Raw genomic sequence first — 16,180 nt, 5'->3', positions numbered from 1 at the left:
GAGAGAGAGAGAGACAGAGAGAGAGAGAGAAGCAAACCAAGAAACAGACTGTTAACTATAGAGAACAAACTGATGCTTACCAGAGGGGAGGTGGGTGGGGGGATGAGTAAATAGGTGATGGGGATTAAGGAGGGCGCCGGCTGTGATGAGCACCGGGTGTTATAGGGAATCACTATACTGTACACCTGGAACTAATAATACACTGTATGTTAACTAACTGAAATTTGCATCAAACTTTTTAATTATTTAATGAAATGTCACAAAAGTATTCGGTGCATTATAAGTATCAGACAATAAGGAAATTGTGGTGATTACCGAACTACTAAATTTTCACTATACTTAATTTGCCTTAAAACTTTACATTTTGACCCAAAAGAATCACTTTATATTTTTATTACTCTCTTGCCATCACTTACACCTGGTAGCATAGTCGCCATCTAACAGAATGCACTGAAATGTAATGAGTCATGACAGTTTTTTAGTTTTCCACTCTCACCTAATGAAAATTCCAGAAAAAATGATAATAAACTTTCTCAGTACTTCCATTAAGTGTCATTATTTAAGCAGTAAAATGTAAAAACAAATACTTAAGAATCTGGGATGCCTGTGGAATATTATTTCTTTGTAGTTATGTTTCTTAAAATGCTTGATAGTCCATTAGAAGCAGTTTACTCTGTTACTTTTTCCTATTACTTGTTAATTTTGTTTTATAATAGAATAAAGAAATAGGGAAAATAGAGTGAGAAATATTACATAGTAATATAATTACAAGATCAGAGTCAAAATGTCCTTATTGGAGATTTAATCTAATATGTCAGATACATTCAGTTTTATATACAAATCATGGTGAAATTATTTGAGACACGTAGTAACAGATAATATCTAACTGAAATTTGATAAATGTCTGTTGAATAAGTGGATTATAACAATGAGTTATTACGATATGGAAGATAGCCCTCTATTAACTGAACACAAGACTACCAAGTAGAGGAAAGAAAAAAAATAATGGAAGAGAATATTTTCAAGTTTATACCACGGCAAAGAACTTAAAATCCAACAAAGCAAAGAATTTTACAACTGGGAGTCTTTTTGAGATCTTGCAGACTGCCTTTCTTATTTCAGAGATGAGAAAACAGAGACACAAACAAAAGGTATATACCTACAAATGATAATAGTAAAGAGAGGAAGTAAGAACAGGAACTATGCCTTCTGATTTCCAGTTTTCATCCCTTCCACCAAACAAATTAGCCATAATATTTCTTACTTTTTAATTTCTCCCAATGTCCTAGGAAGTGCTAAATAAACAAATACTAAAACTTTATGTAAAAGAAAAAATTTAACTGTTTCCTAAATTTTAACGACTAATTTTCAACTATGAAAATTATGAAGCATCCAACTTTTAAGTAATTTCAAGTGTATAAAATGTCAACTAAATGTTGTATGACAAATTTATTTTAGTTTTTATTTAATTTTATTTTCTTAACAAAAGTTTAGTTTTTAAATGGTTATTTCACCCACCCTCCTCTAGATCCCACCTTAGATTCCTTAACACAGCGGTTCACTACCCTCCTCCAACCCAAGGCCTCCTTGTAAAACAAATATTCTGTAACACCCCCTTTACTACTTTGAAAATGAATCCAGAGGTAAAATATCCTAGCTGTATATATTTATAATTTTTAATACATATATATTCCTAACTGTATAATAAAGGGGAAATCAGTAATTTATATAAAAAAATAGAACATATTTAAATAAGTAAGTGCTCAGCCACAATGTCATAATAAAGGAGTTAGGGTCTTGCACCTGCATGAAGGTAGCCAATCGGCCACCAGGTAGCTGGTTTCCACCTTTTGTCCTCCGTTCAATAAATATGTCAGAACAGGATAGTCAAATGGACAGCTATGTTGCTTCTACGAACCTTTACATGTTCGCTAAGTGGTATGCCTCTTGGTGGTAGAGCCACAGAGGACAACTGCCACTGAGCTACTGAAGGCCACTGGTCTTCCCTCCCTAAGATCTTCTTAGATGTCCTACTGCCTCACAAGTGGCCTGTACTAGAAGTATTGGCATCACTTGGAAGCTTGTGAAAATACAGATTATCAAGTCCTACCTCAGAACTACAGGATTCATACCTACACTTTAATAAGATCACCACATTATATACATGTAAATTAAAGGCTGAGAAACCACAGGGCATTCCTGAGGGACATAACAAAGGGTAAGCAAGCTACACAACATTTTTTTTAAATGGTGATTTCAAAACTTATTCTGAAATAAAAAACATATTTGAAAACTTCTAATAATATTTTGCATCTAAATTGATAATAAACATTTGCCATTTTTATGAATAAATTAATTAAGTAAATACTCATTAACTCAAAGCCAAGATCTAGGCCCAACTGATATTCATTCACTCAATAAATACTAAGGGTCCATGTGTAAAGCAATGTGTTAAAACCTGCAAGGGAAGAAAAGAGTCATAAAACAGTCAAAGCTACTACAGTTAAAGATTAAACTAAACTCTTTAAAAGAGGAAAATGTAGCATACTTTTGCATCTGTCAAACACAATTCCAAGATCTAAAGAGATTTAAGTTAATTGAACCAAAACTTCTCTTTTTGAGGCCACCAGTTTCTGAATGATACTAAGGAAACGAATTACTAATAATGCTTTAAACTGAAGTCATATTCCTTATCAGTAGCTCCACTTCACTGTTCAACTCGAATTGCTAGAAGATCCATCCTGGTAAGGAAGGAGAGTGATGTGGAGAGAAAAAAAGAAAGAGAGAGAGACAGGGCACCCAGAAAAAAAAAGGAAGGAAAGAGGGAGGGAGAGCCTGGGAGAGGGACAGGGAGAAAACAGAACAAAACAGGCCTAAAATATGGAAAGAGCCCAGATGTCCATCCACAGATGAATGGATAAAGAAGATGTGGTGTATCTACAAGAAAACACGCTTAACCAAAATGATTTAAACAGTTAACAAAAGAAAATGGGCAAAGAAAGCAGACATAGCAACAGAACAAGAGAACTAACTACTCTCTAGGGTAGGAATTGGCCAACATTTTCTGTAAAGGGTCAGAGAGTAAATATTTTAGGCTATGAGAGCCATATAGTCCTTTATAACTACTCAACCCTGGAGCTGGAGCTGAAAATAGCCAGAGACAATAAGTAAACGAATAGTATGGCTGGCGGTGGTCCAGGAAATGTTTATTTACAAAACACAGGTGGCTAGCCAGACTCGGCCTGGGGGCATAGTTTGCTGACCCCATGCTCTTGGGGAAAGAATTCCGTGGGTTCACAGAGGCACACACAGCAAACTGCTACAGAACCTGCAATTTTAAAATAATAAAACAAATGCTCTTTTTTTGCTTATGATAAGGGGAACTGCATTATTCCTGAAGAGAAAGTATTTTTCAAATAAAAGCTTTTACAAATTATAACCGATTCCATTTTCTAGGCATAACTACTAAATCTAATGTTAAACTCTAACTTCCCTGACCAGAGTAATTCCTATACACAAAAGGAGCTACTGGTTTGACTTACATGAGATTTGTAAAGGAAGGATACACGTAGAGGATACTTTGCGTCATTAAGATACACATTTACTAGGAATGGCAGTCAAAGTCACCAGGCAAAAGAGAAGAAGGGGGAAAAAAGAACTACTATCTCTTGCTTCCGCACAATGGATCAGACTCTATTGTTCATCTAGGCTAATACTCTGTCAACAGAAGAAGAGCTGAGACATAATATTGAAAAAGGTATATTTGTTCTCATCATCGCCTTCTTCAAAGATTAGAGAGATGATTCTAGCTTCCTTACAAAGATGAATTAATCATTCATAAACTTGTTGGATTTAATTTTAACATCCACAACTTCCTGATGAAATGCATTCCAAAACTTCATAATCTACTATGTGATCCAGGGTTTTAGTATTTCCTTTTATTCTTCCTAAACCTATCTTTCTAAATTCCAAAGGAAACTATCCCATGCGTCTATCTAGTTTTTGCAGAATGTATCTATGTTCCCATTATCCATTTTACTTAGTCATTCACTCATTCATTCATTTGCAAACCCTACCTCCACTGGTTATCATCTATTTTTTCATCCAAATTCATATACCATGACCATTGTAGTCACCATTTTATAGGCTTAATTGATTTCTACAGTCCTTGTGTGGCAGACACTGCCACTGTCCCAACTCACACTGCCTCATCATTTACCAGGCCCTACACAGCACTGTCTTCTTACCATATTTGTAATAGCCTGCCTGAGTGCTTTCTCTGGCCGTTAAGAACATGCTTGGCCAGTGAGTTCCAAAGAGTTAACACCCTCCAGGAACAACCAACAACAAAGGAGAGATCAGGATAAATACCCCAATCTCCTTGCCCATTAAGTAGGATAACTCTGAGGCCATTCTGCCCTGTGTCCCAGAAGTCTCAGTAAAATTGAGATATGTTGGCCAAAAGAGGTAACCTGCTATTGAATGTGCCTAGTATCGTGTTTTTTCTCTTAACTGGATCACTGCTCACTCCCCTACAGGTGGTGCGTGGGACTGCCTTCCAAATAAACTACTTTGCTTAAGGTGGACCTCGATAGAAGACGGTCCTCTGAACTTAAAATTCTTGGGTTCCTGAGATTTTACACTGAGACATGCTCATGGTATGTCAGTCACGAAACCACCATTGTTTTGCCCAAAGATACGATTACATTGTTTTATTTTTGTTAGTTTTCAAAAGAACTGGTGAAGTCATCATTTTCTTATTCTCAAGGCATAGTCTCAAGACACCCCGATGTCAGGGTGACACTTGAGGCACTATATAAAGTGACTTCCAATTATCTTACCTGTGATAAATGAATGCTCACAACCCACCATCCTAATAGTATAATTTTAGATTTGTTTTTCCACAAATGCATGACTTTGTACTTATTCACACAGAAATTTATTGGCCACTTCTGGACAACAGAAATAGTATAAACCAGTTTTTTTAGTTTTCAATTCAAATAGGAATATAGGAAAATAATCTTCCCATGAAAATGTTTCATTCTCCCCTTCCAATGGTAGGAAATATAGGACCATAAATACTATTTGTAAAAGTCTAACATTCTGAACATGAAGAAGCCCACAGATTTGATCCCAAATAGTAATAACAGAGTTGGCCCATGAATACAGCAAACTCGTGAAATCCTTTCGTCTGAATCTACCTGCTTGGAAAACTACCTCATCCTTCAGCCCAAGGTGGAACTTTTAGAGACATCAGTAACTTTCCTCTTCTCTTACTTTCCACTTCTGGCTACGTCCTTCAATGCAACCTCTCTAAAATGTCTTAAAACCATCTCTTCTTCATTCCCAGTGCTCTTATCCCAGTCTGTCTTTCCTATGCCTTCTATCTAAATCCTCTCTTTTATTCCATTTCTTTATTCTGGAAAATCAGAATAAACCTAAGATTGTTCAAACTTCTAATACCTCGAGTCCTGAACATCACCTCCAGCATTTATATAAAACACATGGACATTTACATTACATTTAGACAGCTCGTTGCCTAAACATTTCATGTATTTTTATTTCTGTTTGGAATGAAGATTAAAAATAATGTTTACCTAAAGATTAAACAAAATGTTTACCTGTCTGAAGCTATGTCACTGGCAATTTGGTGCGTCACTCCTGACCCATTTTTAATAGAATCCTGTCTTGTGAGCCCATGAGATCGACTTTTCTCCACTGCAGGTACAGATAAGTCACCTGAGGGTCCTTGGAACTGGGCCTGCTCATGCACTTTTGCTTTCTTCTCCTGAGGTGCCTCCTCATTCCGCAGTCCTCGCACAACCTTCTGATCGGGTTGCTGTGACGTATTCGATCCACTATTATAAAACCATGCTCCTGATTTAGTGAGGATTTCTTGTTGTTTTCGGCACAAATTACATACCCACATAACCTGCACACGAACACACAGGGAAGAAAAATTAGTGTTTCCAAAAGTTAAACAGAAATCAAAAGAGAAGACAGTTCAAACCAACAACAAAAATCATATGGTTATCCTTTCTGAAGTTAAAATGTAATCCCGATTAACTGCTACCATTAATTATATCACATATCTTTTTTAATATTGTCAGCATAATTATAATGAAACAGGCAATGTTACCGACAGCAGAAATACCAAACTAGAGTGCCAAATTACTAGCTGTTTATATGTATTCTTTAATTACTTTTTATTTAAATTAGGAGCATGGTGGAATATAGGGAAAATGGATTTTGAGGCTAGACAGACTTGGGTTTACACACCAACTCCAAGATTAGAAACTTTGCAATCGAACTAGCTGCTGAATCTTCATATCTATAAAACAGATTCCTTAGTGATAAAATAGGGAAGTAGGGATGATAATACTTTGTTTCCTATATTGTTTTGAGAATTAAAGATTGGAAATAATTTATATAAAATATCTAGCACCATGCTTGTTAGATGTTAGACTTCTAGGAGATTACCTACTAATATTAAGTAAATCTTCTATCACCAATTTATTATATTATAAGCTTCTTGAAGAGGTACTTATTTCTTTTAAGTAGCTCTTAACGGCTAAAATAAAGCTAGGAACATTGTTGACCCTCAATATAAACCTTTTAGTTGCTCATAATTTATAAAAGATACTTGTTTTTTTTTTCTTTTTGTGGTAAAAAAAATATACCACTTTAACCATTTTTAAGTGCACAGTTCAATAGTGCTAAGTATATTCACAGAGCGGTGAAACATATCTTCAAAACTTGTTCATCTTGCAAAATTCAAAATCTATACTCATTAAGCAGCAAACCCCCTTTCTCCCTCCCTACCCCATGGTAACCACCATTCTACACTTGATTTTTTAATAGGTATGTTTTTCAGACTCTGGAAATCTAAAAATATCTTAACTACTATCTTTGTGACCAGAAAACCTTCACCTTCTTCTAAGAAATATTTTTCAATTAATTAGAAAAAATAAAATTATATATTCATGAAATAAAAGGTGAGTTCATATTTCAAGTGTTTTCTGACGTGTATGTTAAATACTGAAACTTACACAGCTCTCAAGATTCCCAAACACTTCCTCATAGTTTAAATAAGTTAAAATAATAATAATAGATAGATAATCACAGTAAAAGGAAGATTCATTATGCTGTTTTCAACTGATGCAAAGATTTTTTTGTAAAATGACCTTTAAAATTTTTGCTTAATTGGCCTCATTCTCGTTCATAGTTTTTGTATAATCCACATCGTACAACATTGTACTTATTGCACTTAATCATTTTATATTATTTTGTTATCTCTTTGGACTGTATATACATTTCTTCCCCCTCCCCCAACTAAATTCAAAGCACAATGGGGACAGGGTTTACATCGTCTATTTGCATAAGGAGACGCTACCAATCACAGGAGAGTAAGACCTTCTAAATGTTTACTAACTTGAATTCTTTTGAAATCCTTCTTGGGGAAAGATGATAAGATACTGTATATTATTACACTAAGATTTATGTTTCACTGATTTCTGAAAGAATTAGTCATTAATAATGTCAATAATGTCAAACAATGCCTATTTTGTTTTTATAAGTAAATAAGAAAGCATCTTTGCTATGAAAATACCAAAATCTCACCAAAATGTTTAAAAAATATCTCATGGTACAAATTTCTTTTGAACACTCATGAAATATATCTCACTCTCAACAATGAAGTTTCAACCAAAATCTTCAGCCTTTTGATGCCATCTTGTGACAAATGTTGGTACTGCAGGTCTCTCAAGTGTGGAAGGTAAACTAAATCTAGCACCACAAAAAAATGTTAGTTTGAATTTCAACTTTTCTGTCTTATTTTAAACAGATTACTATTCATATTACAGTGATAACATAAGCTATATGATTTCATGATATAAATCCATCTAGAGTAAGTCAGAGTACTGAAGAATAACATCCTTTGTGCCTGGTAACCGACAATAAAACGGAAGTGAGTTTGTGAGACAACAAGTATCCAATCACAGTCATCTGCAGACACGACCTATTGCTGCTTCATTATTTGTCACAAGGTAAGCAAGTTACTTAAGCTCTTCTGAGCAGAGATTCTCAAAGACTATCCCTGGGACAATGGGAACTTGTGAGAAGTGCAAATTCTCAGGCCCCATTCCAGACCTGCTGAATCAGAAATTCTGGCGGGACCCAGAAATCTGTGATTTCTTTGGCCAAATCCTACAGGTGATTCTGATGCCTGATAAAGTTAGAGAACCACTGGTTGAAGCAGAGACGCCCAACTTGATATGAAGAACGGGTTACGTGTGTGCTCCTCATTGAGTACGGAAGGCCAGGCGTAGCCTCACCAATTAACCTCAGTGTGAACTACTCACCGTACAAATGGTAACAGTAACATTTCTGTGGAGCCCAAAGTGAGAACAAGACTTGAAAGAACGAAGGGCTTCATTTTCCTCATCTGTTAACACCCAAAGGATACTAATACGAGATAAAGGAGTATAAGGCTTGAAGGATGCTGTTCGATTCCTATTAAAGGCTCTCTGTATTAATTCTCTCCCCATAGTCTCTGGGACACCCACATTGGCTGCTACTTTTCTGACTAGACACTATATTCCTCCTACTTAGTATCCTCGCATCCTAACACCCAATTCACTCTCCTTTTCTTCTTTTACTATCTCCTCCCATTCGTGGATTAATAGTTTGTTAATCTTTAAAGCTCAGTAAACAAATCCACTCACTCGAAGTAGTACAGAGACTGACCCTTTCACTCAAAGTCCTTCACACACAGAGTAGCTTAACTTCTAAACTGAGGATACAGAACTCCGTCTCACAAACACATACACATGTGTACGTAGGAGATGACTTTTAACTGGTTATGAAATTATTAATGTCTATGAGAGGTAAGTTATGTGTCTATGAAACAAAATTAAACTGATCTGGGAACAAAATCACAGGACTTTTGTTAATGAAACCCTTTAACCAATTAAGTTAATCAGCAAGTGTATCATATGATGAATGCTGTTAAAAATATCTTAGTAATATAGATGCCGGTAAATAGCCACAATCGATTAGGGTCTATTAGTTTTGCTGATCTTCATAAATACTGAAAACACCAAAGCCTTCAGAATACAAAGATATATAGGATTCAAAATTATAAGGTATTATTACCTTCAATTCTAAATATGCCAAATTTTGCAAAGTAATGCAGCAATATTAAGAGATGGAATACTCTCTAACGACTCAAATGTGCTTTTTATTATCATTTATTCTGTTTTACAAACATCCTTGGTGGGTTTGAAAGGGAGAGAGAGGCACCTGGGTGGCTCAGTGGTTAAGTGTCTGCCTTCAGCTCAGAACGTGATCCCGGCATTCTGGGATCGAGCCCCCCATCGGGCTCCTCGCTGGAAGCCTGCTTCTTCCTCTCCCACTCCCCCTGCTTGTGTTCCCTCTCTCGCTGGCTGTCTCTATCTCTGTCAAATGAATAAATAAGATCTTTTAAAAATAAAAAAAAAAGAAAGGGAGAGAAAAAACTAAGGAAAATGGAAATATTTCTTGAAAATTATATAAATAATAAATGCACTAGCTTAAGCTGAACAGCCAAAGAAAAACAAAATTATGTCAACTGCATACAATAATTTACAAGACTTTAAAGCTCTGCAAAACTGTAATTTTCATCTAAGTAGGGATAATAAATGACAGTAATTCAGGGAAGAGAAGGATTATTGGTTAGACCATAGACCAAGCTCATAAGATCCAGCTAACTCTGTACAGATAAAAGAATTTACTAGACTCCACTTCTAATCATTGCCAGCCTGCTTATAAATGTGTGTATTAGTAAGAGAATCTAAATTGATCAGCTTAATCTGTCGTATGACTAGAAAATTGAAAGATCCTGGCTATTAAATTTATTTCCTTTTTCCCCTAGGATGCTGCATTTCTCCATATCTCCCTTGTACTTAGGGATGGCCATGGCCATATGACTATGCCCTGGCTATTTGATTATAAGTGCAATGACGTGTGCCATTCCCATGACCATTAAAAAACTCTCACATATGGGGCACCCGGTGGCTCAGTCACTTAAGTGTCTGCCTTCAGCTCGGGTCATGATCCATGCTCCCGCTCAGCGAGGAGCCTGCTTCTCCCTCTCCTTCTGCCTGCTGCTCCCCCTACCTGTGCCCTCTCTCTCTCTCTCTGTCAATTATATAAATAAAATCTTATATACATACACACACACACACACACACACACACACACACAAACACACACACACACACCTCATATACTACCATCATGCTCTCCATTCAAGACCTAGGGGATAAAGGAGCCACAAAAAGGCCAAAGAACCTGAATGAGCACTTGGAAGAGAGCCCTCTGCTGATCGGCCATATCAACGTAAGTAAGAAACAAACTTAATAATATTGAACTACAGACACTTTTTGAGTTTATCCTTCACAGCTGATAGCATTCCCTTAACTAACTGAGAATTCTTTTAAACTACATGTTGTTGAGTGTGTATCACCATCACAATCTTGGTACGTGAGGAACAATGCCTTCCTAAACTCGCAGAGGAAAGTGCTTCCGGGCAGTTCCGGAGCCAGCTTTCACCTAGGACTCCTAAGACCCAGTTGTGCACATTTCTTCCCAACTCCACTTTCAACAAAGTAATGCGGCTTAGCTTGACATCAGCCCTGGAGGCGTATTTAGATGACAGAAATTGGAAAATGCCACAAATCAGGGCTTTTTCTTACAGGAAACCAGTTGTTAACCCAACCGGTAGCATTAAAAGATTAATACTGCATTCAGTATTGGTAAGTAAACTTGGATGAAGCTGCAATTTATCATAAAAATTAATTCAGACCATAAAATTCCAATTTATTTGTAGATGGGCAAATAGCTATTAACACTAATTCATTAATTATTTACTCATTCATACAATATTCACTAAATGCCTAGTATATGCCAGGCACTATGCTAAGGGCTGGGAAATACAGTTCAACAGACATAGACTTTACTGGAGAATTTAAAGTATCGTGGGAGAGACAATAAGCAAAACAAATAATCACACAAATACTGTTTCTATTACAATTATGATAAATTCTACAAAATGAGAGCATGCACACCATAGATCTCTTGATGGCTTTTTCTCCCCTGGCCCAGGCTGTGTTTGAAAAAAACAACAAGGATTCAGAAAAGATCTGCAAGAGACCTGGAAATCAATCCACAGAGGCTCAGTCAAGGCATTACCCCAAAGTGTTCCCATCACCAGAGCCATGGTATCTCTGTGTCTCAAAAGGCAGAATTCAGTGGAATTTGTGACTACTAACCGCCAAGCCCCGCCCCCCACACCGTCACGGTAGATTTGCGAAGTTGAGGTACTGGCCCATATTCTAGAGGGCTCAAGTTTTCAAATATGTTCCTTAAGCAATTAAGAGATCACTGTAATCTCTAAATAACAGGCTTCCAGATTACAAAACAAAAATCAGAGATTTTGCTTCATCTCATACCCCAAGACAAACAGCAAGACTTTCCCCAATTCCCATGAACTGCAAGCATGGCCTTCTCTAGCTGCAGCCGCATTTGCAGACTGAAGCAAGAAAATTCTATGGTGTCTTTCGTAAGTCTCTCAGCAGACAGCAGGACAGAAGAAGCTTTAACCAGAACATCTCCAAATCGTAGTTGTTGCCAACTCTTCTCTGTTACCAATTGTTGTAGCTTTGAAAAAACACAGCTCATTTCTTTATTTTTGATCTGATTTTCCTCAGCAGCATACTAGCCAAATTAAACAACAACAACAACACGTAATTTTACTCTGTTAAATAGCTCCTTTAGATAAATTCTCTATTTCTGATACTTCGACCCCTTTCCGTGCCGTTTTCCAAGAACGCGTCTAGGTGTTCTATGGGGCTCCTGCTGCTGAAATCTGCAGCTCATCTAATTCAGAGTCTGGCTCTTCTCAGTTTTGACAGGACTGGGCTCCACTATCGACTCGATCTTACCTCTGCTCCCAAGGCACTGCTGACACCTCCTAGAACCCGAGTAATCCTCTATTCAGCCATGGCTCAAGCTATCTGTTCGGAAGGCTCTTCTGCAAAGTCAGCTCATCCTTCCTCTCTCGTCCCTCAGGATAGGGGGGTGTCATGACAGGGACATGCAGCTACCTTCACGTCCTCCGTGCCACACTGGAACTAAGGATAGTTCTGGAAAGCTCATGCTGGCCCTTTCCTGGCCATGATGCACTGCCGAATTCACTCGGAAGCAGGCATGCCCCCCGTGGGTGCTACAGCATCCTGAAAGGTGATCTCTTCCAAGAACCTCAAATATTAAGAAGGGTAAAAGCTGCTCCTTCAATTTAACCAATAGGCATCCCTCCTCCTGGGTCAAAGCCTAGAAAGCAGCGATTAGACCATACCTCTGGTCATCTACTGGCCTCACCTCTGTCTTCTTTCTCCTTCCCTACAATGCAGAAGGATAGAAGGGGCCGGCTTTTCCTTGACTTCCCTTTTCTGTATACCTAATGCTGTCCCCAGCTACCTTTAGGCTTGAAGTAATGAGCTTCAGGCTTCCCATTTTGTAGCTTCTCTTAACCCACCCATTGCCTTAAATGGCAAAAAAGAAAAAAGAAGCTGGCTTACTGATCAAAGAATCCAAACTGAGAGGCACTTCAAATATAACATACCTATCATACCGCGATTTGAGCATTGTCAGCTATGTTCAGAGTCTCATAATTGCCTAAGTACAAAGTATGGACCAGATCTATACGCAGACAGAGAAGTCTCCTCTGCTCTGGGCAGGATTTGGGAGCTAGGAGGCTGGTGGAGAGAGAAAAGGAACCTAGTCCAGGCAAGGTGGTCCCCAGGGAATGTGACAATAGCCTATACTACCCAGAGCTGATGTTACTTAAAGAAAAGTTGTTAAAAGCGCCAAGTTTTACAGCAAAATTAACTGAAGTCAGTAATCTACAAAAAAGATAGCACAAAACATCAAGGGTAGGAGGGCCTGAGGCAAACTTCAGAAACTAGAGAAAAGAGCCAGTTTGAGAGAGTCAAAGGGAATAATCCATGTAATTATTGGGGGACGGGGGGGAACCACTATGTCCTATGGTTGAGCTTTAACGCCCTCTACATAGCATGTTAGTGGTGAGCTAGTTCCTTTGGGAAAAAACAAAACAAAACAGAGCAGTATCATAATTAGAGACTCATTCACTTTGAGTGTTCTCCAAAAAGTTATCAAATGAAGCTGAAACTGGTTTCAACCAATTCAATTACAGAGCCAAGCCAGTTAGATCATATGAGTTTTCAGTTGTTCAGCTGCATGACCTTACAGTAAGTAACCAATTAAGTTAGAAAACAGACAATCAGATAATTGAGTAGCAATTTCAACAACGTTATATTACCCATCGTATGATGGGGCCATCTCACATTTTCATAATTTGAGATGCCAAATATTAATTAAAAGATAGGAAATGGGGGCGCCTGGGTGGCTCAGTCGTTAAGCGTCTGCCTTCAGCTCAGGGCGTGATCCCGGCATTCTGGGATCGAGCCCCACATCAGGCTCCTCCGCCAGGAGCCTGCTTCTTCCTCTCCCACTTCCCCTGCTTGTGTTCCCTCTCTCACTGGCTGTCTCTCTCTGTCAAATAAATAAAATAAAATCTTAAAAAAAAAAAGAAGAAAGAAAAAAAGACAGGAAATGACAATGGAAATGAAAGATAAGAAAATTAAGTTGAAAATACAATGATTTATTATATTACCATGCAGTCGATATTACTTAAATTTCAAATATCTGCCCTGTTTATCCAAACAAAACACCCAATTGAGGAAGAAAAAAAAAACACAATTTAACTCACACTTTAAAGCCTCAGAGAAATGAAAGAATTAAAAATTACAGTGAGCTCTACTACCCCGCCTAAACTTAAACCTTTACTCCTCTTTTCACTTTACCTAAACTCTATTTTTATCTCTACATATTAAAGTAATTTGTTTTATGCCATGAGATAAATCTTAATTTTTAACATCTTTCTGCTAAGACAGACATAACTGTTGTAGAAAGATTTTTGTTTCTGCCCCCAGAATTTTAGCTTATAAATTTACATAGCAATAAATTAAATTAAGATAAAACAGAAGAGAGATGAAACTCCTAGAAAAAGAGTCCAGATTTGTGGTTACTAGTGACAGACTGGATGGAGGAAGGTGGTCAAAAGGTACAAACGTGGGGGCACCTGGGTAGCTCAGCTGGTTAAGCATCTCCCTTTGGCTCAGGTCATGATCTCAGGGTCCTGGGATCGAGCCCCACATCGGACTCTCTGCTCAGCAGGGATCCTGTATCTCCCTCTCATTCTCCCTTTGTGCTCTCTCTCTCTCTCAAATACCTTTGTTTAAAAAACAAAAAAGGTACAAACTTCCAGTTATAAGAGAAGTACTAGGGATGTCATGTACGACATGAGGACTACAGTAAACATCACTATTTGGCACATAGGAAAGTTGTTAAAAGAGTATATCCTAAGAGTTCTCAACACAAGGAGAAGTTTTTTCTTTTCTTTTTACTGTATCTATACGAGATAATGGAAGTTAACTAAAAATTTAAAAATTTTAAAAAGATAAATTCTATTGTATTAAAATGTTTACTTTCGAATAGTAAAATAATAAGATAAAATAAAAAAAGAAACACCAGCTGGAAGAGGTTTTATTGCAATGGATACAGCTAACAAAGGGTATGCATTCAGAATATATGGAGAGTTTCCATATTCAATAAGAGAGAGAAAAACATCACAATAGAATAATAGGTCAAGGAATGAATATGCAATTCCACAGAGAAATCAAATTCAACAATAAAGAAATACAAAGGTGTTAGGGGGCTCCTGGGTAGCTCAGTCACTTGAGCGTCTCATTCTTGATTTCGGTTCAGCTCGTCATCTCAGGGTTGTGAGAACCAAGCTGAGCGTGGAGCCTGCTTGGGATTCTCTCTCTTCCTCTCCTTCTGCCCCTCCCCCCTAAAAAATCAATAAATAAAAATAAAAAATAATAAAAAGGTGCTTAACCTCATTAGTCAGAAAATGCAACTATTTCACTTCCATCAGTTTGGCAACATTTAGAAGTCTGACGATACCAAACACTGGAGAGGAACCAATACTCACAAACATTCCTCCCAGGGCTGTAAATCACTTTGACCACTTTGGGAAGCCATTCTGCAGTATCAGATGAAACTGAAAATAGTTCTCCGTGTGCTCTACAACCCAGAAATCTTACTTCTACCCCCGAGAAATTCCCAAGCACGCACACGAAGACATGAACAGGTGCATACACAGAGCACTGCTTCTATTAGAAGAAATTTAGATAACCTACATCAACATGACAGGGGATCAAGTGTAGCAAATTCATACAGAAGAATTCTATTCAGCAGTCAAAATGAATGAATTGGGTTTTAATGAATCTAAATGTTGAGATAACTCGAAATATAGAGTTAAATAAAACAAGTTTCAGAGAAGTACAGTGTGATCCATGAAACAGCATTAAAAACCTTGCAAAATAATACTATAATATTATATATATTTAGTATATATATATATTTAGTATATATATAGTATATTTATATATATAATACTATAATATTATATATATATATACTATATGTGTGTATATATATATATATATATAAAGTTAAACCATAAAACCATAAAAATAAAAACATGTGTGGAGTCATAAGTAATCAAGATAATTGCTCTAGCTCTAATATATATATATGTATAGATATATAAAACTATATAAAAATATATATAAACTATATAAAATAAACTATATAAACTATATCAAATAAACTATAAAAAACTATATAAAAATAAAATATATATATATAAAACAAATATGGCAAATATGACAAAACACTAAGATTTGTATAAGGTTGGTATTATCCTCTAAACTTCTTGACATTTTTAAAATGTTTCAAAATAAAAAAGAAGGAAAAGAAACAAACAGCAGGAGGAGTTGGGAATGTGTAAGAAGGAATGCCAGACTAGAAACCAATTAAGATTAATTGGATAGTGAAAATACTTACTGATACTTACAATCACACTGAAAGTAAAGATGTATTTAACATAAATATATTAGTTAACTGAGAATCAATTACTGAATTTTCATACAGATGTTTTTTAAAAATACAATATAGCTTACTTTCAGGGGTTTTTATATGGAGGGGTGTGAGT

General features: G+C 36.7%; 1 protein-coding gene across 1 annotated transcript in view; it reads right to left on the bottom strand.

Moving 5' to 3' along the window:
• Positions 1-16,180, bottom strand: part of RIMS2 (regulating synaptic membrane exocytosis 2) — a 626,259-nt gene that overhangs the window by 396,335 nt on the left and 213,744 nt on the right. The window contains exon 10 of the mRNA XM_057307663.1: positions 5,622-5,932. Within this exon, the coding sequence (XP_057163646.1) occupies positions 5,622-5,932 (311 nt within the window). The remainder of the gene's footprint in view (positions 1-5,621; positions 5,933-16,180) is intronic.

Source organism: Ursus arctos, unplaced genomic scaffold (genome assembly GCF_023065955.2).
Source record: "Ursus arctos isolate Adak ecotype North America unplaced genomic scaffold, UrsArc2.0 scaffold_6, whole genome shotgun sequence".
NCBI lineage: Eukaryota > Metazoa > Chordata > Mammalia > Carnivora > Ursidae > Ursus > Ursus arctos.
This window is presented reverse-complemented; position numbering and strand designations above follow the sequence as displayed.